This window comes from Myodes glareolus, chromosome 9, assembly GCF_982192425.1.
Source record: "Myodes glareolus chromosome 9, mMyoGla1.1, whole genome shotgun sequence".
Classification (NCBI taxonomy): domain Eukaryota; kingdom Metazoa; phylum Chordata; class Mammalia; order Rodentia; family Cricetidae; genus Myodes; species Myodes glareolus.
This window is the reverse complement of record NC_142034.1, coordinates 56,026,075-56,050,420: the sequence shown is the minus strand read 5'-3', so window position 1 is coordinate 56,050,420 and position 24,346 is coordinate 56,026,075. Positions and strand designations below refer to the sequence as shown.

The following is a 24,346-nucleotide window of genomic DNA, read 5'->3' as shown; positions in this document are numbered from 1 at the left end:
GTAAGAGGCAGGACAGAGTCACAGAAAAGCATGGACTGCTGTCTCAAAGAGTTCACAGACGGAGGAATGAAGTTAGTTTTTTGCAGCGTATACTATCTCTGCACAGAAGCATAGGAAAGGCAGGCCTAAGATGCTGCGAGCTTGGGGGAGGAGTCTGTAGGGAGAAAATGTTCTTGAGCTGGCGCTGTGCCATCCCTGGGTATATGGAAGCTGGCAGAGGTTCTGAGCAGTGTAAAGATCCATGCCAGGCCTAGAGGTACAAGCGAGCATTCCCAGAGGTACAAGCAAGCATGGCATATTGAGAGTGGGAGGCCAAGGTAGAAACCTGATCGTTTGGGGGATGTGTCGCGACTCACCTTCTTAGTGCTCTGTGAACTGACATCTGACATAGCTGACAGAGCAGCTTTAATGTACGCCAGCAAGTATTCCAAACCCCAGTCTCACATTCTGGATCTCCTACTTTTCTTCCCAGAAGAGCGGGTAAGCTAGAGTTGAGGACAGCACCTTAATATTAGTCTCAAATGCCTTTTGTTGTTGGTACAAACAACATGCCCTCGGAAGGCAGATATCTGTATTTTTCCCATGTCACTTGACAGACACACACTTAGTCATGTGTCCTTTACCAATGTGACCTTTGATGTAACCATACATTTCTGACTTATTTCAGCCCTTACACATCAAATGTCTACATTTATTAATTTGTTTAATCAGTGTTAGGGACCAAATCCAGGACCTCGCACATGCTAAGTACACGTATCATCAGGAACTGCAGCCCCACACACCGAACCTCTTAAGCAGGGAGAGGAAAAGATTCCCACCTTGCCAGGTCCTCTGAAGTGGTCCAAGCTTTACTCTGTGCTGTTCCCCAGACATAGCTGTCCCCTGTCTTCCATCTCTGATCAAGTGTATCCTTCCTCCTTAAATCCTCTTTCCTGGCAGAATCTCTGTTCAAGTGTTTAATCATATTCTAGCAACTAGAACCTGGTATTTTCTCTGTGTTTCTAGAAGGTTCAATAGAAACACTGTCCAGTCTGATAATGCTTACCTGAGGCATGTGTCTCAGGCCCCAGGTGATTGGGGTCCCCATTTCTAGCTCCAAGGTTTCAATGCATTTGCTGCTAGAATATCATTAAAAGCTTCCCTGTGCAGAGGACAAATTTTAGGGGTCACAGATGGCATGCTGTTCATAGGAGGGCATCTTTGGGGGTAGCGGGGGTAGTGGAGAGTGTTTGAGGGTAGCAGGAATGGAGGTGGCATCATTGCACGTCCCCTATGAAGAACAGACAGGTTCCTTCACTCTGTAGCGTGAGAGGTCTGTATTCATGCGGCATGCTCGTGGGAGAGCCCTGCAGCCTGGCTGTCCTGTTGCTCCTGTGATTCCCTAGACTGGCCTGTAAGCACGAATGCTGCTGTGGATAAAGGACCATTTTCCCAGGAGCCGATGTAGAACACAGTTGAAATGTCTTCTTCTCCCCATACCCGTTGTGCTGGGTCCCACAGCTCACGGAGCTTATAACCTTCATCCTGCTAATGAAGTTAGCCAGGTGTCGTTGTCCCTTCATTCATGCCCCAAGCTTCTCACTGTGGCGTTGGCATTAAAGCTGTGTTCCAAATCTTAGGGAGACGAACCCTCGGGGCGCTGTGCAGACACATGTCCCTTTTCATTAAAGTTATTTCTCCTGTTGCCAGGATGAGATGCCTAACAGGAAGCAGCCTAAGGAAAAAGGATTTATTGTGACTCATGGTTGAGGGGCTGCAGTCCACACTGGCCAGTCCACACTGGCCAGTTCAGGAAGTGGAGGAAGGGGAGTGTCCACACTTACCCGACTTCCTCTTTTCCCATAGGATACCGCTACCCACTTCTGGGTGGGTCTTCCCATTAACCACCCCACCCACCCACGGTAATCATCTCTGGAAATTCTCAGAGGCATGCATTTCTGTTTCCTAAGTATAGAATGCAGTCATGAGGATGAAGATTAACTTTATACCTCCCATAGACCAAATGAGAATCCCACTGCATCTTCAAGCTTTTTATTCAATCTATACACACGCTGAGTGTTGGGGGATTTTGTGAGCATACATTTTGGAATCTTTTTTTCATGGTAGAGCCGAGGAAGCATGGGAGAAAGTGAGTAAGTTTTCAAGAAAAGCCTGGCAGCACGCGCTGCTTTTGCTGAGAGTGCTCAGGCTCACAGACGGGAGGCTGACTGACCAGTACTTGTTGGGCAGGGGAGGCTTGTCTCCCCTGCTGCCTTAGTGCACAGAGAGACATGTGCATCTGTCATGGGCCTCTCATTCTGCTGTACCTGTGGCCGTGTACCATGCATGAAGGTTACAGATGAGAGAGCTCAGATGGCCCAGTGGTGACCAGTTAAAAACTACAGTGACCTTTTGAGTTTTTCTCCTTCCATTGTGGGAACAAGTCACGGCCACAACAAGTAGTTATGACTTACATGCTAGTTACTTGAGAAAAGATTAGGTTTTAACGTGAAAGATGTCTGGCTTCTCTCTTGCCAGCCTTTCCCTTCTTCTCTCCCATAGTCCTTAACAGTTGTCTTTCTTATGTCCTCACCACCATGGCCCATGGTTCCTGTGTAATTCATGTCACCTTGGAGGCCAGAGGACTGCAGAGACTAGGTGGGGCAGGTGTGGCCTGCAGGATGACAGAGTGTCTCTCACCTGAAGCTCTGGAAATGGTGCTAGCAATTCCAACATTCTCAGAAGCGCTTTCGCCCCAGATCTTCCTAACATAAGGTGACATCTTGCAGCTATTATTTCATCTCACTTCTACAGCCTCAACCTGGCGTCCTCTCAGTTTCGGAGACCAGCTGGTGGCCACACCGCCGCCCAGCTCTCCGCCTGTGCTGCGGGGAAGTGAAACAGCTCCTAATAAAAGCAGCCATCAACTGAAGTATAGCTTTCATTTAGGCGCAGAACACTCGAGGTGGGTCAGTTGATGGATAGCAGCTACACCAGGACCAGCACACCACTTCCTGATTCATATGAGATCCCATGTCTCCCGCAGACCAAGTGGGAACCAGCGCCCTGCCCGACTCCTCACATCCTGGAAAGTGCTGGGACCCATTGAGGAGGCCTTACTCTCCAACTCTCCCTTTGGCTCATTCTATAATAAGTTCCCTGTCTGCTTCCAGTTGTCATTACATCACCCTTCATTCCAAGAGACTCTCGTAATGTGTTCTTTCTAAGCTTCCATGCTGTTAACATTTAAGGTTGGAACTTTCCTGATGCCATGTGGAAAGGTACCCCAAGTTACCTGCAGTATGCTCCCACACCTCGCTGTTGGATGGGTAATTTCTTAAAAGTATTAGCATTTCCTCCCCATGTGTCCCTCAGACCTGAAGAAAGGAGATGTGGCTCTGAGCGACCACCTAGATCCACACCAGGAAGAAAGAAGCTGCTTTTTCCCCTGACTTTCAGCAGCTTCTGCTACATCGAGTTATCTGCTTATCTTGTGGCCTCCCTTTCCCGGCCTCCCCTGCCAAGTCATGAGGCAGCAGTTTGCTGGTCTGTGCTATGCATTGCTGTAGGTCCAAGATACAGACTCTCAGGGACTAGCAGTGCAGTTTTTGCCTCCCTAGCCATGTCAGGAGTGAGGACCTTTATCATTGGTTTATTTAAACATTTATTGAGCAGCTCAGGTATATACAAGGTGCATATAAAGCTCCCAGCACTAATGAAGTTAATGGATATGGTTCTTGCCAAAAGCACAGTAACGGCAGGAACCTCATGCAGTTGCTTGGGATCTACCTGAACCAGACACTCAGGGCTCCCCATGCATGGATGCGTTGGAGGAGGAGGGATCCAAGCAATTAATCTGCTCATCCAGCATACTCTTGTTGGCCTCACTTACAGAGGCTGATCTGTAATACTCTGATACCTACTCCTTATCTTTTTTACATCTCGACTTTTCCAAACAGCATCCACAGCATCGATTAGAGAACACTTATATCAAAGGATGGGTGGCTGAAAGAAAAGGAGTTGGTGGCGGGGAAGATGCCATCATCCTTGTAGTTTCCGTTTGTAACCAGATGCATTCAGAGTCAGGAGATGCAGCCCAAGGACTCCATCGTGTCAGCTGGGTATAGAGGCAGGTTCAGGGTGAAGAGCCAAGGCCACCAGGCCAACTCTCAAATGCTGCCCTAGGGTCTGGAGCTCGGGGACTCCCCATGGATCTTGTAACCTTTGGCCCCCTGTCCAGGTGCTTTGCTTTTAACCACTGATGGGTGGGTGACAACGCTGTGCTTCTGCCCTGAGTTAGGACATCAGCAGCAGAGCCCTTGGGTCACCTTACCAGGTGTCCCTAATTAATGCCAGGTGACCCAACTTCGTCTGAGCAGGACAAATGAGGGAGTTTGTTATAGTGAATCCATAACCTGGCCGGAACCATCCAGAAATCTTTTGACACACAGTCCAGAGGGAATTGTCAAAACAAGATATCTGTAACAGTGTTCCTGCCTGGCTTTTCCAAGACAGTTGAATTCCTGCCAGACAGATTTGCATTCCCAGAGGCAACACGCAGCATGGCCAGGGGATGTTTCTTCGCAGTATTGATGCGCCGGAGAATAGACTTTAAATTATTGCCCTGACAACTCCTCATCTGCTGCTTTTGATTGCCGATATGAAGGATTATCTATTTGCAATTGGATTCTGCTGTTGAACTGCGGTGAGTCCGTGCCGAGCGTCTTTCAGAGGCAGGAAGTGAACAACGCTTTAAGAACACAGATAGGGCCTAGAAATATCAGCACTTTCCACACAGGAAGCAACTATAAGAACCATGTTTTGCTTACTCCCTCTAGGGAACACTATCATTGCCAAGTTTTCTTCCTTTTGGGAGGTGGGTAGGATTGGGATTGGTTTCTTCGGGGGTCTGTTGGTTTCCTGTTGCCCTCCTGAGAGTGGCAGACCCGTAAAGAATCTTAGTGACCATTTGTTGTTAGGTTTTGATATGGACACATGGCACTCTCCTAGGTAAATCCTTTCTAGGGTAATACTTTAAAATATATAATAAAGACTCATATGTAGCCCAAGATAACCTCACATTCATGACCCTTTTATCTCAGCCTCCCCAATGCAGTGTTAGCATCACAAGCGTGTGCCATCACATCTGGCTTCTGCAGCCTCCCCAATGCAGTGTTAGCCATCAATCACATCTGGCTTCTGGCAGTGCTCTTGTGCCACACTGGGACCACTTAACCAAGTCTCACCTCTTGTGACCTGATTTGTCCAGTGAGGCGAGTTCACACACCGGGTCTCTGTTGACCAACTGCTGGCTAGTCCATGGACCGGGACCCTGACTGCTGCTCCCCAGCTACCTGGTGCTGGGCCGAGTGTGGGTCCTGGAGCCAGAGAGCCTGCCCTAAGCTATTAGGCTGCCCTCCAGCTTCTTGGCCCCGCCTCCTTCAGCCTCCTTCACTGTCTTAATTCCTTTTAATTTCCTGTTTCTAGGCCAGTTCTCCTCCCTCCCCCACTTCAGGTGGCCTCCTTGCTTCCCACTTCCTGCTGAGAGCAGTTGCTCCCTCTGGTCCCCAGATCCCCAGATGTGTCTCCTCTTTTCCTTCTGCTTCCCTGTTGCCAGGGCTTTCTGTAGTGTTGTCAACGCGGCTGCCAGGCTACCATGATGTCAGCACTAGGGGCTTCTCTCAGGTGGGTCTGGGCCTTCAGAAGAGAGGGCAAGGTGTCTCTGTCTAGCCCAGACGCCCCTGGGTCACGCTGGCCTGGCCTTTCTAAAGAACCATCTGGGGAATGACCATGATTCTTGCCTTGAGGGGCCTGCTGCTCTTCTGAAAGGCAAGTCACCATTAGTCGGCACCTACCATGTGCCAGACCCCGGATCCCAGCAAAACCACGTGCAGCCTGGGACATAAGTGCGCATCCCTCTTATCCCGAGGAAGCTGTGTATACAGGGGACTGGGCAGTTTGCCTGCAGAGGCTGCAGAGGGACCAGGGGGACCAGGGGGACTGACTCTCCCCAGTCAGTGCTGTCACCTAAAGGCAGGGCCTGTTTGTTACCTTCACTGAGCACAACACCCAGATAAAGCGAAGATTAAATGCTGTTTAATCCCCGTGTTTCTGTTTTCAGTCAGAACCAAAACAAAGGTAGGTCTTATATGCTGGCCAAATTTTTGCCTTGCTGTGTGGTCCTTTGAGGAGCCACTTTGTCACTCGCATGTCCCAAGCCATGTCGTGCCTCTTTCCCAGGACTCGAATGACCTGTCCAGGCTGCCCTCTCCTGTTGGGACTTCCAGCTGGCTGAGCCCAGCTCCATGACACACTCACCCAGAGATCTGGGGCTTCTGCCCAAAGCCAGCTTTGCCTGCTGGGCAGCGAACAACCTTCAAGGGGCTCCCTTAGGAAGTTCAATTCTACTCTTCCAGCAGTGGTTGCCCTGTGGAGGGAGTAGCAGGATTTAGGCACTGTAAAACTGTTTTCTCTTTAGACAGGGTTTCTCTATAGAACCCTAGCTGACCTGGAGCTCACTATGTAGACCAGGCTGGCCTTGATCTTATAGAAACCTGCCTGTCTCGGCCTCCCGAGTGCTGGGATTAAAGGCATGGGTACATTTACTTATTGTTCTTACATGTGGCTTCTGGTCTCCTTGTGTGGCTGTTGTCATTCTCAGTGTCCCTGGTGTAATTCTCCTGTTTATACCCAAATAGCCACAACTCCCAGGCTTCCTAGTCCATGGCCTCCTCCCTGTACCTCCTCCCCAATTGCCCATATGCTAACCATAAGTCCCTTTTCGGTTTATTTTAACCTTTTCCTTCTCCTGTTGTGACTCCATCCTCAGCCTGCGCCCCAGCTCTGACCTCCACTTTCTCTGAGGCTTTTACAGTTCAGCTTTTCACAGTTTGTCTCACCTGGCATCCACTTGGCTGAGCTCTGCCTGCCTTTGACTCCAGTCGGCATCAACCAGCACAGCTGCCCTTCCTGTAGCTAATAACCGAGGCGGATGCTGCCAGATATTCCACTGTGAACTTCCAACCTTTCCTGAACGCCATCATCGTGGCCCGGCCCCGCTAGAATTGGGCTCTGTTTCTACCAAATGCCACCCAGGTGTTCCTCTGCCTTTGCTCCTCTTCCTTGGAATGAGTGACATGTTACTCTGCTGTGACCCTGACACAGGCTGTCTTGTGGGACGTTCAGAGACAAGGAGCATCTCCCATACATTGTTCTTGGCAGTGGATAGACAGGAATGCCCACTGTTTTCAGCAAAGCTGTCATTTACTGAGAACCGGTTATGTTCCGGAAACTCCATGTCCTTCTTATCAGATCCTCATAATGTGTCTGTGATGCCGATGCCTTTTAGCCTCATTTTACAAATGGTAGAACCAAACTCAGAGTTGAGACAGTTTCCTCGGGCATCTTAGCTACTTAGTGGTAGACTTGAAGTTCTGTGTCCCTGATTATAAAACCAGTGTCCCTCTACACCATCAGACTGCACCTAATCTTTCTTCTCAGAGATCCTGTGACCTGGGTAGGGGGGTGGGGGTAAGAGATCTATAACATAAGATGGTTAAAGGGCTGTCCTTCCTGAGCCTGTATAGGTGTGGCTTTGTAGATGTTTCTTGGTCTCGAGGAGAGGCGGATATGTGGGGCTGAGCAGCCTTCATGGAAGATATGAAGTCAGTTGAGAGCAGAAGGTGAAGGGTAGAAAGAGCAGGTAGAGACCGTGGTGCCCATGGGAATGATGGAGGGTGAGCTGAGAGATAACTCAGTTGGTAAAACCCTGCAAGCACAAGAACGTGAGTAAGATCCCCCAGAGCCCAAAAGAATCTTACCATCAGGGAGAGGGGTGCACAGGAAAGGCAACTGAACCCCAGAGGCTCACTAGGGAGGCTCACAGGCCAACCGGCCTAGCATATCTGATCAGTCCCATGCCAGCAAGAAACCTCATCTCAAGAAATGAAAAGTGGCTAGCTCAGGAAGAATGACACCTGAAGTTGCCCTCTGACCTGCACACATGTACTGGCATGTACATTAACAGACGCACGGTCTGAAGATGGAGAATAATCCTGCCCTATCTGAAACAGAAAGGAAAGTTCAGAGTGATGGTTTGGCTGTCAGACGAAACCAAACTCAGGGGAGGTGTTTGCCTTTTGCCTGGTGTTCTAATGAAAACATTACTGGAGGCAATTACCAGGTGCACCTGTGGCATCATCAAGAAAGATGAGACCAGGGGCAGGGAGGTGCTGTTCTGTTCTGCCCATCAGTGTCTGGCTCCCTGGCCCACTGAGCTGTGGGGCTGGTTGGGGGGAAACTGTGGTGTCCACACCATGATAGGTGCGTAGTCTGCATCCGCATAGGCTGCCTTTTCCAGCTGTCGATTAATCCAAACAGCGAAAAGCAAACACATTCACCTTCCCCCCCACGGTCTTCTCTTTTCTTGGCTTATTTACCTAGTATTGGGATTCAAGGGGACATTTACATGAACTTTTGAAAACAAATATTCCGGGTCTGTCTTTTGTCCTGCTCAATCCTCACCTTGGCTCAGAAGTCTGCTGCCAAAATAAAATAAAATATTTTTTAAAATCCATGTTTGAACTACAAGAACCAACTGGTTAATACTTAAGCAAATGTCACCTTTGACAGCGCAACTGTGGGGGAGGCTCGTGTACTGCAGGTGTTGATCATGAGTGTCCCATCTTCACAGGTGTGACTGTGCGGGGCTGGCCTGCTGACCCGGCTCTTCACAGTGTGACACAAAGCAAGTTCAAAACAAGTATCAGGGCGTCGGGATGGCTTTCCTTGGGACAAGCCTGGATATAAGGACCTTCTGAGCAAGGGCGCCTCGCTTTTCCCTGCTGCCTCCCAACTAACTCCATACCTCTCCACCATCCTGTGTGTTTCCCTCCCACACTACCCTGCAACTCCAGGGTAAAATGGCTGTCATTCCCTAGAAAAGCTGGCCTCCATATTCTCTGTTTCTTCTCACCCATGCAGCGAGCATGCAGTTAGCATGCAGTGAGCATGAAGAGCAGTTACCTGCTCTTGGCCACGGCGAGGGTGTTGGCAGCACAAGCCATCAACTCATTGGTTTCCGTGTTTCACTAGAAAAAGCATGGGCCATTAACCCAGATGAACAATCTTCAGGAAACATGCCCTGCTCCAAAGCCGCAGTGTTACTGTCCCTTCCCAGTCTGAAAGGGACTTTTGTTTTCTTACATCTTTTTAAATTGCCACGTGCAGGACTTGTAAATATCCAAAGTGTTGGGTATTCATCTGGTAAACTGACCAAAGGAAATGGACAGTTTTTTCCCCATTCTTGTAACCCTTGGCACCTTGTGCCTGCCCCTGAAAGGGACTCTGGGAGCAAACATCTGCCTGGCCGAGTGCCTGCAGTGCCGGGGCAGGAGCTGAGTGAAATGCAGAGGAAACGACCCGAAGCAGGAGCCTCACAGGTGTTCTGAGCCGGGTCTGGGCCCCGAATCCCGAATGCTCATTGTTTGGAAGTTGGCAGGCTCCCAGGAGTTCCCCTGTCAGTTCTGTTCTGAAATGTCAAACATTTCCTTAGCTGGGGATGGATGGTGAGACCCCTGAGGCCTGAGCACTGTTAGGAGGGGAAAAAAACCAAACCAATTTCTGTCTTTGACACTTGATTCAGTACGTTCAGATTGTTCCAGAGGCCATCCTGCAAACCTAGACCCACTTTCCGTGTCAGAAAGCGGGGGACTCTGGTCTGTCTCTGTCATGCTCGCTGGTTATGTGGCAGTGCCTCATCTTCCAGTGACTCTTACTACAAGTTTATAGACAAGCTGTACCAGGGACCCACTGCTGGTCACAGGGACGGGTGAAGGTGCAGACCGAAACAGGCTGGCTGAGAACTGGTCCTTATTAAAGCCCGGGGTTCACGAAAGTCAGTGTTCCTGACGGGGTGTGTGGGTGTGTGTGTGTGTGTGTGTGTGTGTGTGTGTGTGTGTGTGTGTGTTTAAAATTTTATACCATAAAAAGTAGAGCGAGGGTTCCAAGAGAAGATGAAGAAAAGAAATCATATCCTAGTTCTTCAGCCCCAAGAGTCCGGGCCTCTCTGCCTGGTGTACCCTGAGTTCTGCTGGGTGTTAGGACCTCTGGTGTGTGAGCTGTCATGAGAAGGGGTTGAGAGCGTAAGCTGAGAGCAGACCTATCTGGAGGTCCACGCAGCCTCCCAGAACCTCTGCTCCCTTGGATATAGAACAGAGAGGCGAATGACTAATTATGGAGCCATGAGCCAGGTAATACACCATGTTACGGAGCCCCAAACCTGGTGTTTAGCAGCACTGAGCTCTGGTGCCTTTGAGGGATACACTTCCGGGACATCTCCAGAAAGGGGCTGGAGTTGTGATCTCACTTTGAGACACGTTGTGGTGATAAGGTCCCTAAGTCAAGTCTCCTTGGCCCAAAGGATCCCAAAGCTGTAGCTGGCCTGTGCCTATCACTGTTTATTCTCACCTAGAAATGGCTTCCTTGATCCACCCAGTGCTGTGTTTACTTAAGCCTATTGAAATGACCGCTCAAAGGGCCTGTGTTTGCCTGAAATGGTTTAAAATATAAAAGTCTTATTTATCTTTGCTGGTGAAGTTCCCTTTTCACCTTTGGACAAGCGCCGACTTTATCACATGCGATCAACTTACTATCTAAGGAGTTCAAAAGGAAGCATGCTTCCTTCTTGTTCTAGTGTTCATACATTTGTGTATGTGCCTGAATGTGTGTGTGTGTGTGTGTGTGTGTGTGTGTGTGTTCTCCATCATGATGCTACTGAGGTATCTAACCCAGTTTTTGTGAAGACATGTCAGCATCTTTAAAGACAACACTATATTGATAATAGTTCTTATAGGCCCCACCCCTTCCACTGAAACTGTCTGTCCCCTTCAAACCTCTAGAACATCCATGGGTGTTTCTGCCTTGAAAATCAGTTCTCTTTCTGTATCCCTTCCTACCCATTGGTTAGTCCACCATTTCCATCATTACCATGGCAGATCTACCACTGCCAATCGCAACCTCTGGAGTCTCGCCACTGGGAGCCTGCCTGAGCTTGAGTGGCCATGCCCCTCTCTGGCTTGTCTACATATTTCCCCCAAACCAGCCCCTCTTCCCAGGTGAACTCCAGGCCTTGGAGTCCTAAGACTGTGCCCCACCATGGGCCTTGCCAGCCCGGCCACCGGCATCGTGCCCACTGTCTTTTCCTTCTCCTGATACTGCCTGGTGTAGCCCCTCCCCAGCCAGGAGCAGAATCTCAGTCACAAGCTGCACCCGAAGCAGATGAAGGCAGCAGTGGGACTCTGCCCACAGGGAGCACCCAGGCTACCGGAAGTGTTTCCCCAGATGGAAATGAATGAAAAGATAATGATCTCCTGAGCCCTCCAAATTGACAGTGTTAACACATGTACACATGCCTTCTTACTGCAAACATGTCGACGTGGGAGCTACACAGTGTACTAGAGCCCGCCTTGAAATGCTATGCATAGTCAAGTTCAAAAGGAAGAGAGAAAGGAACTCCCTAGCTTTGAAAGACATGAAGACTGACGGCCAGAATCCAATACCACAACAGGGGTTGGCAAACTTCCACAAGGGGACAAGTAAATAATGTAGGCTTTAGAGGCCACAGACAGCATGTCATAACTCCTTTCACTTTTTTGGTGACTATTTAAAAATGTCCAAGTGGCCTGGGGGTGCAGCTCATAGTTGGCAGAATGCTTGCCTACTATGTACAAGAAGATCATGGATTACAATCTCCAGGACCACACAGACCAGATGTGGTGACACACATCTGTAATGCTAATACTTGGAAGGTGGCAACAAAAAGATCAGAAGTTTGAAGTTATTCTTGGCTACAAAGTGAGTTCACAATCAGCCTGGGACATATGAGATCCTGCTTTAAAAAATAAACTATCGTAGCCATTCATAAGTTGCACAGAAATAGACCACAGCCAAAAGTGACCTATTAACATGAGGCATTGTGCTTTATTGGTGCCTCAGCAGTGTTAAACTGTGTGACAAAGATGACCTTCATCTACAGCCACCATGCTTGTGACCTAAGAGGGATTCTAAAGCTGGAGCTAGGAGCTTCGTGTGCACAGGAGAGTCAAATGCTGAGGCCTGGTCCCGGCTCTCCCAGGATTCTGTCTTGCAACCAGAACCACTGATAGGACTCTCAAGAGGGCAGTGGCTGTTTATAGGCCCCCTGGAGCCCTGCCTGCTGTGCCCAGTGACCTAGAAAGCCAGAGTTATGCCCACTGCTCTCTCCCGGTACTTCAAGAGTGTGATGCTATTTTCTGGTGTGGCTCATTAAAAGAGGCCTGTTCTGCTTCTCTTTTGCAGGGATGATAATGGTGATTTTATTGCTGCTCGTGGCTATTGTGGTCGTTGCAGTGTGGCCAACCAACTGATAGCAATAACGGGACCACCCACTGTGACACCTGCCCATGATGAATGAAAACCCAGCACCCTTTTGGTATACAACACCTGCTCTCAATAAATTTTCCACCGCTCCAGGCTCTTGGTGTCCGTCTCTTCAGTAGAGGAGCAGAGATGAACAGCTCTGGAGACCTTCCTAGAGCCACTGGCCCAGTTGTCTCCCTTCTCTTCGTTCAGTGACTTGTTGCTAGCCAGAAGTCCCTCAGGTGGTCACCGCCCACAGCTGCCAGTGGATGCCAGTCACCCTCTGTGTGCTGGGCATCCTGAGGGACATCATGTTATATGTAGTGTATAACTTTGGAGGCTGGTTGCATAGGGGAAGTCATGAGCCCATGTGGAAATAAGTGGGTGACCATGTGCCTGGGTGTCCAGATAGCAGAGCAGAAGTGAGACAAGAAGCATGCAGAAGGTATAACCACGTGGACATATGTCAAGTACATAACAGCCACTCTGTCCGCCTGCCATGTTTAATTGCCCACAAAGCTCAGACTCCTGGCAGTGCTCTCTGTGCTCTGAAGAGTTTCTGGACCTTCTTCATATCTGGACGTGCACCCTTTTCCATTTTGCAACAATGATGAACTCATTCTTCAATGTCGATACCTTCCTATAACAAAATCTGGGTGTGGTGGCGCACACCTTTAATCCCAGCACTCAAGAGTCGGAGGCAGGTGGCTCCCTGAGTTTGAGGCCAATCCAGACTTCAGAGAGAAAGAGACAGACAGGCAGGCAGACAGACAGACAGACAGACAGACAGACAAAGACTGTCTCAAAAAATAACAATAAAAGCCAAATTTGACACATTTCTAAGTAGCCAAAATCCCTTCCAAACTGGACTAGGGAACAGTCAGATGGAAGTGTGGTTAAAAGCAGGAGGGGGCTGCCTTTATCAGTTTCTCCACTGGCTGTGACAGCCATGCAAGTCCAGAATGAGGGCATGTATACATGTATGTCAGAGAGTGAGCCAAAAGTAGAACTGACTACAAAATATACCAGGCCCACAGGTGGTTGAGTTCTGATCAGAAGGGTGCAGAGGCCCAGGCAGCATGCTGTCTCTCCTCTCTGTACGGAAAGCAAGATGGGCAGCTAGCCTTCATTTACCACGGTAAAAGGAGGAAGGGTTAAGACTAATGCCATAACACTTGCCACAGCATTGGCTTCAGTGAGGAGGGGCTGGGCTATGGTAGGGGACTCTGGGTGGAGGAGTCCTGTGACTTTCATTGGCAAAGTCTTCTCTAAACTTAGTTGGACACCAGGAAGAAAGCCTCAGTGTCACCTAGAGCAGGCCCTTTCCTGGGACCCTGAGACCAAGGAGGCCAGATGTTCTGGTAGGCCGGGGGTCCAGAAGTCTGGACATCCGCTTGACTCCGACTCACTCCAGAATGCAGGCAGGTTGGACACCTGTGACAGAGAAAAGGTCTCTGGGAGCTTGCAAGCCAGCAGTGAAATGGTCACCTCAAGACCGCATTGCCTGAGCTCCCAACTCTGACTGACCTTCTTACTGGGCCCTGTTGCACCACCAGAGATCAGGAAGTTATGGAAAACAGAGTAAGAAACATACTGCAAACAGCCCAAGGATTGCCACACTATTTACCAGCTCTCTGGCCATGGGGAGTTCCCTTTTTGTGCCAGTGACCTCACCTAGAAAAAGGGGGGCAACCATGCCCTGACCCACCATGCCTCACAGGGCCGCTGTGAGGACTGGGTACGCACTCAAGCACAGCAAGCCACTCTAAGTCCCGGTGGCCAACGGCTCAGGGACCCGAGTACTGCTTTCCACTGTGCACAGATTGGAATAGTAAGCCAGGCAGAGGCGAAGTCATCTGCTGATTGGCCAGTGATGCTTGAGTTCCTGGAGGTGTGAAGGCCCTAGGAGCAGACTCAGCAAGATGGCGGGGTCATGGTATGCCAGGAGGTGGCAAATGGCTGAGAGGGCATGAAGTGTACCGCGATGAACAGACTAGAGAGAAAGAGTGGGCTTGTGTCAGGGGAATGGGATTGGGAAGAAAGGGGCTGCGCTGGACTGCAGGCCCATGCTTCCGGATGCAGTGTGCCCTGGGACACATTTGTCAGGGCAGGCTGGTTGCTAATGGACCATCCAATGGAAGAGTAAGAATCCGTAGAGCTCCATCATCTAGTCTTGTGGGAAACCCCAAATCTGTACAAACAGTGTCTCCTTGGAGCCCCCCACTTTGGGGCTCCGAAGAGGCAGCATTGACAGTCTGTTTGACTTTCTCACCTCCTCTTGACTTGCTCAGCACGAAGCCCCGGCAACTCGTGGGGCACTTTGAACCGGAGCCATGGAGGCCTGGCTCAGCCGCACTGAAAGCCCCTTTTTTCAGGAAGACACTGGCCCAGGCCTGCACACAGTCGCTTCTGTTCTTCTGACTGAATGGGCATTGCTAGCACTGTGACCCCAGACAAGTTGCTTCACTTCTGTGCACCCACGGGCAGGGGACAGTAGAGGGGAAGCTGCCTGGGAGGCTACAGTGTAAGGACTCAATGTCCCAGCCATGGGCGTTGCAGGCAGGGACACCCATCCTCTGTCAGTCTCCCTCAGGGACGGCTTTCTCACTCAATCAGACCAGCAGTAGCCAGGCATACCCAGCTGGGTGGGGTGTGCCAGGGACTCTGCTGCCTCGAAACCCAGGTAAGATAGCTCCTGGAGAGTGGTATTTGCCAGTACGTTTTGCAAGGCCTGGTTTCCCAGCTTAGAAGCGAGCGACCTGCAGCAAGCACTATAGACTAAGTCTTACACCACTCACAGAACAAAGAGTAGCAAGGCAGCCGGAGCACCCTCTCCTGGGGTGGGGGGCTCTGTCAATGCAAATAAACCTTATTAAAATAACAGCATATGAATTGTTTAACTTAACTGATTATTAATTATATGCATTTTAAGTCTGGAGACTATATAAAGAAATCCAGATACCTGGGCATAACCAGTACTTTTGTTGCATTTAAACTTTATGATTATTAATAACTATGCTGAACCTTAGCTGTCATTAGCCCCAAGATAACTGCCTCACCAGATCTGCAATTTCTGGGCCTAGACACAGCATCTACCAGGCTTTCCCAGAACTAACATGGAAACCCTGTATCTTTTTAGTCTGCTGCCTGCTGCCAGCAAGCCTGCTAGGGTTATGCACCTTCTCCTTGAGTGTAGATCCCTGGGGCTTTCCTACCACGGGGCTTTTGCAGAATTCCCAGCTGGTCTTCAGCTTCAGGAGCGCTGTCTCCCACTTGTCAGAAGTGCCTGCAGCCAGCCAAATAGCTGTTTGCCCTGTTCCCTCAGGTGGTTATATTAGCAGCTTTTGTGTGGACCGTGCTGAAGTTAAGCAGATATCTCCCCTCCCCCCCATTACTTTAAAGAAAGATAAAACTAAACTCATTCATCCTCTCACTGTACCAGAGGGCTTCTCGGGCTTCTTCCCAGCTATGTGCCTCCTTCCAGAATGCCTTGCTGTCCTGCCAAGCCTCCAAGTTGATAAAGCAAAGAGTTAAGCCATCCGCGGTTGGTATTTCTTCCTGGCTGCCGTTCTTACACTCCCGTTTTTCTTGGCGCAGTTCTTATGTCTTCATTTAGTCTGAGACCACAGGGTGTGTCTACCCTTGGTGGGCATCCCCATTACAAGGCCCTGTCCCTGGGAGATGTAGAGATGGGATGGGTGAGTCTCATCAATGCACGAGCCCTCTCTGGTAGGCCTCTGGCCTTGATACCGAACCAGCCCCCAGGTCCTGATGAAGTCTGCTCAGCTTCCTTAGGGGCTTCCTCCCATCTTCCTCAACTTTTCCCACCACCTTGGGCCAGTGCTTAGCAGAGACCCTGCTTGTATTCTGTTTTCTCAGCACTGGACAGATATCAGCACCTCGTCTCCCCAGCCAAGCAAAGGCCCTAGCAGGTAAGCGAACTGTTCAGTCTGTTTTCATGCCTCTGGTCAACAGTGTGTTCCTGCCAGCAGAGAGCCCAGCTGTGAGGAGGCCAGAACACACTCAGACACAGACAGCTTTGTAGAGAGAGAAAAAAAGCTGTATCATAAAAAGTCCTTGAGAACTGAACTCTTGGCTTAACATGACCAAACTGCCAAGTGGTCACAGAACTCTTAGCCCTAGCCCTGGAAGCCTGACACTGCGGACAAGGCTTGCTCTTCCTCAGCCTGGCCAGCCAACCAGGAATTGTTTTCTGTCCCAGACTACCACCGCCAGGCATTGGCATTCAAAAAGACCCACTTCTGGGATGGCCTGGGACACGGTGTGTGTCCCCGCCTGCCCTGGAACACTACCGCAGAGCTAACTCCGTGGAGGTTAACCCACAGTGCCATCCTGGAGCTGCCTCTCTGCTCGACGGCAGGGGAAGGCTGCCATGCCCTTAAAGCAAAGGCACCCAGAAATCCACATTGCTGCCAGGCCAGCAGGTGAGTCTTGTCTTCAAAATCACCGGGTGTAGAAGGGTCAGGCCCAAGGGTCATGGCAACACATCCTCCCAGGGGCTGGCTTGTTGTTCAGTAAAGAAATCACAACCATTTGGAAGTTTAAACATAGCCTTTCCAAAAACCACTGAGCTCAGCTCCTGGTGGCTGTGTGGCGCTGGCATGGACCCAGAACCCGCTCAGCACTAAGCCCCAGCAACAGGCTGGGGAAAAAAAAATCGTTTTGCATGATCTCTTCAATTTCATCAGCCTCCTGGATCTCCTCATCTCTACTTCATCTTGAACAGAAGAAAGGTAGTATAGAAGTCTAGAAGGGCTTGCAGGCTCTGAATCTAGTGGGGAGGTCAAAGGCTGCCCCATCCCACGCTGCTGGTGAGGGTAGGGCAAGTCAGGAGAAACCCCTCTTTCCCTATCCCCATGTCTGGGAGTTACGGAGAATGGGAACAGTCCGCCTCAGTGGTGACTGAGGAATTGCAATACAGACTGACCCAGTTGGGAGCCTGTTAGCTTAGAACAGCAGCCAGAGCCGGCAAGCCCCCAGGACTTACTAAGCAAGGCTATCCTTTTCCTGCCTTTTTTGGGTAGTTAGGGCTCTTTGTTTAAAACACACACATGATTTTGTCTTGCTGGGGTGTTCTAGGGCAAGACACCATACTCCTTAAGTTGCTGGAAGTCTCCACCCTTCCACCTCCCCCATAGACTAGGCCACCAAGAAAGACTGGGACACAGAACAGTATACAAGAGTTTATTTAATGATATCTGAATTTAGTTCTATCATGTAGGGCCCACGTTACAAGTTCATCTGGGTCCATTACAACTCTAACAACAACAACAAAAACCCTTAAAAAAAAAGAAAATCCACAACTTTCTCCATGTCATTAAATATATTCATATATAATAACCATAATATATTAGTATGCATTGGAAAGAAACACTGACCCAAACAATATGTCATGGTCACAACTAAACATTTACAATTCTGAGTGAGCAGAATCGGTAACACAGAGGGAGGCCGGGGTATCCAGAGCAGGAAGGGGAAGGATGTTCACTGACGGGGTGAGGCTGGCTTAGTTTTAGGCAGGGGCAAGGCCCCACAAAGACAATTTTGATACCCCTGGGGTATGGCATGGCTCTGGTCCACAAGAATGCCTGTCTGTGAACCATGGCCCATCAGTGAGCCTAATTTGCCCACTCTCTAGGCTTCCTGGATGGAGTCCTTGAAGTGTTGAGACCCTAAAGGAACCATTTTCCAAGTCAGTCCCAAAGGATCTCTCTTTTTTTTTTTTAGTCTTGTTCCAGCTCGGGGCAATTCTAAGACAGCTTATACTCACTGTCTGTATGTAACTTCCGAAGCAGAGTTCTAGAAAGTTCCTAAGGCCCTCAGGCCACTCCAGCCTCCCTGGGCTTTGTCTCAGGCATCTGAAGGAGCCCCATGGTTCTGCCCCGCTTTCCAGGGCGGAAGGTCTGATCCAGATGCCACGGCTCACGCCATTTCCTTTACCCCACACCATTGTGTGACTGTGTGTCAGCCAATGAGGCATTCGGGTGGCAGGGGCACCAGACCACCCAGCTCAGGAGTGGAAGGACAGCTGGGGAATCTCGACCGGTAAGTGACTAACCTGGTACGGCTTTCTTCAAAGACCTACATATCACAACTCTGTTAATACACTCTCAAACGCAAAGACCTACTTCCATTTCTGCACCCCTTCCTAACTGTACAATAGGATGTCTCCTTTCCCCTTCCCATCTCCTCCCTAGGGTGGGGCCAAGGGTGGGTGGAAGACAGTTGCTTCCCCAAGGCTGGCTCTCAGGCAGAGAGGTGGACTGGATTCAGGCTAGTTACAGAGATGGCAGCGGTGACCTCATTCATAACCTGGCTCATCTGACCAGTCAACATAATCCCCCAATAGCCAGGCGATCGGGGGCAGGGCAGGATGCCTTGGTGGATGTCCAGCAAGATGTCTCGTTGCTCAGCTGGTCTCCAGCACCAGTTAAGGGGCTTCAGTGGTTACCAGGCAAGACTAGGACTCAAGGCTCATAGTTTGAAGCTGGTCGGGGTAGAAGCTACGCTGGTACAGAAACAGGACACCTGCTGTGCAGTGTGCTGTTGTTTGCTGCAGACGGCACCCAACAAACCACACTGGCTGTCTGAGCCTGGATAGTGGCCCTTGACTACCAGCCTCAGGCTTGGACCAGAGAAGCCCCAGGACCCTTCCCAGGGCAGGCCTGGTCTGCGTGCATCCCGCCAGCCTCTCTGAACCCTTACAGCCTTCCTTCCCACACTTGGAGCAACTGAGCCACCTTTCTAGGCCCTCTCAGATGGCCAACGCCTGTCCTGAGCCCTGGGACTTCCTGAGGCTTTCCTCTAGGGAAACCATAGAGTTCCTCCGTGTGCCCCACCACACTCCATGTCTCCTCGAGAGGTGGTTCTGTGTCCGTCTCAGACCTATTCAGGCTCACATCCTCAGCGTTCTCTTGAGACAAGCTGCCTGGGTCTCTGTGCTAACCCCACCCACTGTGCCCAGTGGGCTAACAGAGCTGGTGTGTAAGTATGGTAAGGCCAGAGTCTGAGTACCAAAGCTGGTGTGACCTTGGGCACGTATACACCTTTCTCCACTGGTAAAAATGAGGACAGGAATCCCTGTCGCATGAGTTTGTGATGAGGACAGGCCAGGAGCATCTGCATAAAGTGCCTGGCACCAAGCGGGTGCTCAGTAAATGGCAGTGGTGACGTGGGCAGAAGGGGGAGACGCAGAGGGAATCGTATCACCAAGGGGCCGAGCTTCATTCCTGGCGTGGCCCTTTGGGGGCAGCCAAAATGGGCAGGGGAAATGAACCCAATTTCCTGACTGAGAGAGAAGCCAGGCCTCTCATCTAGGGTGCGGGGTGTGAGGCTGGAGGCCCGAGTGCAGGGAGGCAGGCAAAGGCAAAAGGGAACTATGAGGAAAGCAGAGCAGCTTGGGGCTGCCTGCATGAGGACAGGAAGCCTCTGAGAGCAAAGAGGGCTAGGCACACGGAAGACCTGGGGACTGCCACACAGAAGGCAGCCAGAAAGGAATGGATGAATGAGACTGCCGGGCTAGACCAAGACAGCTGTGGGCTACGGTTGGACTTAACCTAGTAGCCTGTTCTTTCCCTCGGGAGCCAGCAGTGAGGGCAGCAACAGTAAGCGGTCACAGCTCCCTTGGACTCTTGCAACCTGACCTGTCCTGGCCTTGCCTACCTGCAGCTTGGACACCCAGGCACCTTGCTGAGCAGCAACCCTGTCCTGACTTAAGCAAGCCCCTTCCCCCAGTCTGGCCCAAATGACCTCTACAGCCGCTGGCATTCCAGGCCTGACCAGGCCCTTTCCAGCTGTTGACATTGCTGTGAGGCCTTGTGGGAGCTGATGTCATTACACAAATAATGTCATTGCCCTAAACCCCGCCGGTACCCCCTCCCCCTCCCCTGGAAAATGTCATAAAAGGGGCTGTTTCCAAGTTTCCAGAAAGGAAACTCTCTGGGAGGTTTTGGTTTGCAATGCCTCCTCCCACAGGCAGCTCCAGCAAAGGCAATGACCACCCGGCTTGGGCTTCAGGGGTGTCCTTAGGCTCTAGGCCCTCTGATGGACCAGAAGCCTGGGTCAGCCCCACTGGGGTAGGGCAGGTCCCAGGAGGGGCCTTCCCTCCCTACAGATGGTGAACTCCACCCAGGAGACCAGCCCAGCAGGTGGCAGTGGAGACCCAAAGCTGGCTGATCCCAGTGCCATCTGGCCCTTTGACATGGGGACCTGTTGTCAGAGTCTGGATCCTGTGGGAATTCCTAGACAGCAGGTGATGGAGAAAAGAGGGGGGCATGACTAGTGTCTGATGGATTGGTTGCCCCTTGCCCAGGCCCAAAAATTCACAGTTCTTCTCAAACCCCCTTCAATAACCATCAAACACAGTGACTGTGGTCCACTGTGCCATTCTGTGCCCGCCTCTCTGGACCCAAGGCTGAGTGCCCCCAGCCCCTCCACAGTGACCCCCACCTAGCCCTAGGAAAGCGCATCTCTGTTCTGGAAGGCGCACCATGAGGTAGCTATGTCTTGTCCTCATTTCTCCAGGGCCTGGCCTGACAATACAGGGTACTTTCTGCCATGCACACAAGGGCACAGCCAGGGATGTGAGAGTGGGGGCTGGGGCGGAGCCGTTGAGGGCCCCGCCCCATGCAGACTTCGCCCCGCCCCCACCCTCCCCCCTCCCGGGAAAACCATGGCGGGCCAAGTCCAAGGCTGCTAGCCACTGCCAGCGCCCTGCCCGCCCTCCTAGTGCCCGCGCCACCTCCGCGCTAGGCCTTCTTGCACTTGCCCTTCTTCTCCCGCTGCTGGAACTTGCGCAGCCGCCGTGCCCACGTGTCCCGCCACTGGATCACCAGGCTGCTCTTGTCTGCCACGATGCCACTCTGGTCGGGCGAGTCCTCAGCATTGCCCAGCAGCAGGTACTTCTTGAGGGGCTTGATTTTGGGGCACTTGCAGGCGATGTCTCGTGAGCGGATCCACAAGCTCTGGTCACCACGACGAATGCGACTTGTTCCCTGCTTGTACACGGAGATGATGTTCACCGTGAACTTCCACCAGTCCCCTGCTTTGTCCGCCTTCAGGATGTGGATCTGGACAGCTACAAGGAAGCAAGCAGGGGTGTGGGCCATGGTTAGGAAGCGCAGCCAGGTGCCCAGGTCCTAGGATGGGATGGGCCCTATCTGCACTATGCCTTATAAGAACGTGGAGGAAAGCGTGGGACCGGAAAGTGCCTGCAGAGGGCTGGCTCCGCAGCTGGCAGTAGGTGAGCTGCAGCAAAGGTGATCCCAGAACCCCCCCTGCCACTACTCCAAGAAGGATTGCTCCTGCCTTTGTTGAAGGTGTCACCTAATATTGCCTCTTGGGACAAGTCCCATCTTGTGAGATGTTGAGGTTCACAAAAGAGACTCTGGGGAGCAGGGCTAGATGAACTAGCATACCACTAGCTCCCTGAGTAAGATCTACCTGCCCCTCCCCAAGGACAGATGGCCTCAATGATAGCAGTGCTGACCCTCACAGTCTGGAAAGGAGGACCACCTCACATGCCTATGCCTCCAAATGCTCCTACCACTTCACCCCAAGCTTTAGGATGTACCCACAACACACTCCTTACTTCAACACAATTGGAAGAGCCTATCACAGGCTATCAGTAACCAGTAGCCAAAGAAGCTGCCAGGTAGCCAGAGTGCTTTTCTAGGGTCATGATCAGCCAGAGTCCTCAAACCCTTCCCACCAGGCTGCTCATCTCCCCTGGAATATCTCGGGTTCAGCCATACCCCCACCCCTTCTATAGGGTTCTCAAATCAGAGTGTGCCAGACTCCCCTCGAGAGCGTCTGAAAATACTGCTGGCTCCAGGCTTCTGATTCAACAGACCTGGGTGAAGCTCAGAGCACCCCCATTTCACTTGCTCTCCCCAGGACTGCTGATGCTATTGGTCCATAAGACTCTGAGAATAAATGCCTGATATGTGAGGAGATGCCACTACTGAAGACGGCATGATGCATTCTAAAGGAGAAGGGGATGTTTACGAGGAGACGGCTGGGAGGGAACTCAGTCAGTGAGCGATTTCTCAGACAAACACTGGGGACATGAGTTCAGAACCCACAGGCACTGCGTGTATGCCTACAACCACAGTGCCAGGGCAGGGGGCTGAAGGCAGGGGCGTCCTTGGGGCTTGGCATGGTCCAGGTTCAGTGAGAGACTGTCTCAACACAAAAGGTGAAGCACAACAAAGGAAGACACCCAAACTCAACTTCTGGCCTGCACACATGTATGTATACCAATGCACACACAAACAAACACACGTGTGTGCACATACAAAAAAGATGGAGGACCTTCGTTGAAATAAGTGCAGCACCAGGTTCCATTCAAGAATTTCCTTGGCGCAGGGCTTTTGGGAGCCTTTAAGTGATGTTGTGTGTACGCCTTGGCTTCCCAAACACTGCTGGCTGCAGAACCCTTTGGGTGGCCCATCTTAGTGCCTACTTGGGAATTGCCATTCACCCTCTATAGTTCAGGAGATTCCTAGAGAAGGTCTCGGCTATGCCCAGCCTCATTCAAGGGAAGCAACCATCTTTTCCAACCTCAGAGCCAGGGCCTGTGCTGACCCCATATGTCATACCCTGTACCCGTCATCCCATGTGGCAGAAAAACATTACTCCTTGGACCACAGTGAAGAGTACCTTACCACTAAATGTACTGAGCCCCCTTGAGAAAGAGCAGCAGTGGCTTCATGGCCCCAGAGAAGCCCAGCTTGTCACCTCCCACCTCGGTCCCTGTTGCTCCAGGCAATTCCCTGTCAAGGTCTCTGGGGGCCTCCCTGCTTCCTTCCTGTGTCCATGCTGCCCGGTCAAGTTCCTAGGGCAGGGAAGCAGACAGCTGGGTGCAGAGGAGCCCCGGATGCTCTAACTCATCGTCCTGGGTGAGGGAAGTAGCGGATTTTCCCATATTTTCATTTCAGCTGTTCCTAGGCATTCTGAACTTTGCACTTCAGTCTGAGGGCTCCAAAGAATGGCTGCCATGGCAACCGTTTCCATGTTTTTGTCACCAAGGGACTCAACACTCAGTGTGAACTCTGAGGGTGGGGGTGGAGAAGCCCTCCAACCTAGAGAAGTGACTCTACAGACAGAGGTCACCGTGGCAACTGAGTGCCCCCTCAGCTAAGTTACCGCTGGAGCCCTGGTTTCCTTTCCCGGGACTGAGCTGAATACAGAATGAGCCTCTCTCAGGACACAGCGGTTTCCCTGTGTGGCAACCCTTCACCAGCCAGTGTTGTCCCGTCAGACATGGGCTGGATGTGTGGAGGCCCCCCTGATTGGGTCCTTGGAGATGGAGACTAATCCCAGACTCAGCACTGATGCCTCAAGGTCCTCTGTTGGAGTTTTCACACCCTTCATTTCAGAGAATGACTGGATCTAGAGACAAGGGATTTCCAGAGATGATTATAATGAGGTCACGAGGGTGACCCCATTCCAGTGCAACGGGCGCCCATAAGAGATTAGGACACTCAGGGGGGTCTTGGGCCTCAGCCTGATGAACAGGCTTGAGAGGGTCTTAGCTTTACAAAAAAAAGTGCCCAAGATGAGAGCTGGCTGGACCAGGTCCAGCCCCGGACTGGGTCCCCTGACTCCCCAGGACACTTTCCTTCTCACTGGGAACCCTGCAACAGCGTGGCTCTGACGATGAGCATCGCTGGCGGCCTCAGGACTCACCCTTACCTCAGACCTCTCGCTCAGTGAATTATTCTGGAAAGGCAAGCAGCCCCTGCCTCCACTCCTTAGAAACAACTACCACAGACCTCAAAAGAACCTGTTTATCTGAGCCTTGAAGGTCCCCGCCAGACACTGCGATGTTCAAGAATTAAGAGGTTGAAGAAATGGCATTTGTGAGCCTTCTGTGGTGGGGACCTTCCTAGCTGCAGGCTGAGACAGCATAGGCCCAGGGGCAGGGGAGGGTGGCAGGAGGATTCATGTG

General features: G+C 51.2%; 2 protein-coding genes across 2 annotated transcripts in view; one reads left to right on the top strand and one right to left on the bottom strand.

Annotated features, from left to right (window-relative positions):
• The window catches only part of Stx8 (syntaxin 8), a 254,857-nt gene extending 242,368 nt beyond the window's left edge, over positions 1-12,489 (top strand). The window contains exon 8 of the mRNA XM_048448305.2: positions 12,316-12,489. Within this exon, the coding sequence (XP_048304262.1) occupies positions 12,316-12,383 (68 nt within the window). The 3' untranslated portion in view covers positions 12,384-12,489. The remainder of the gene's footprint in view (positions 1-12,315) is intronic.
• A 5,077-nt stretch (positions 12,490-17,566) lies between these two features.
• Ntn1 (netrin 1) overlaps positions 17,567-24,346 on the bottom strand; it is a 178,839-nt gene continuing 172,059 nt past the window's right edge. The window contains exon 7 of the mRNA XM_085695120.2: positions 17,567-21,472. Within this exon, the coding sequence (XP_085551246.1) occupies positions 21,144-21,472 (329 nt within the window). The 3' untranslated portion in view covers positions 17,567-21,143. The remainder of the gene's footprint in view (positions 21,473-24,346) is intronic.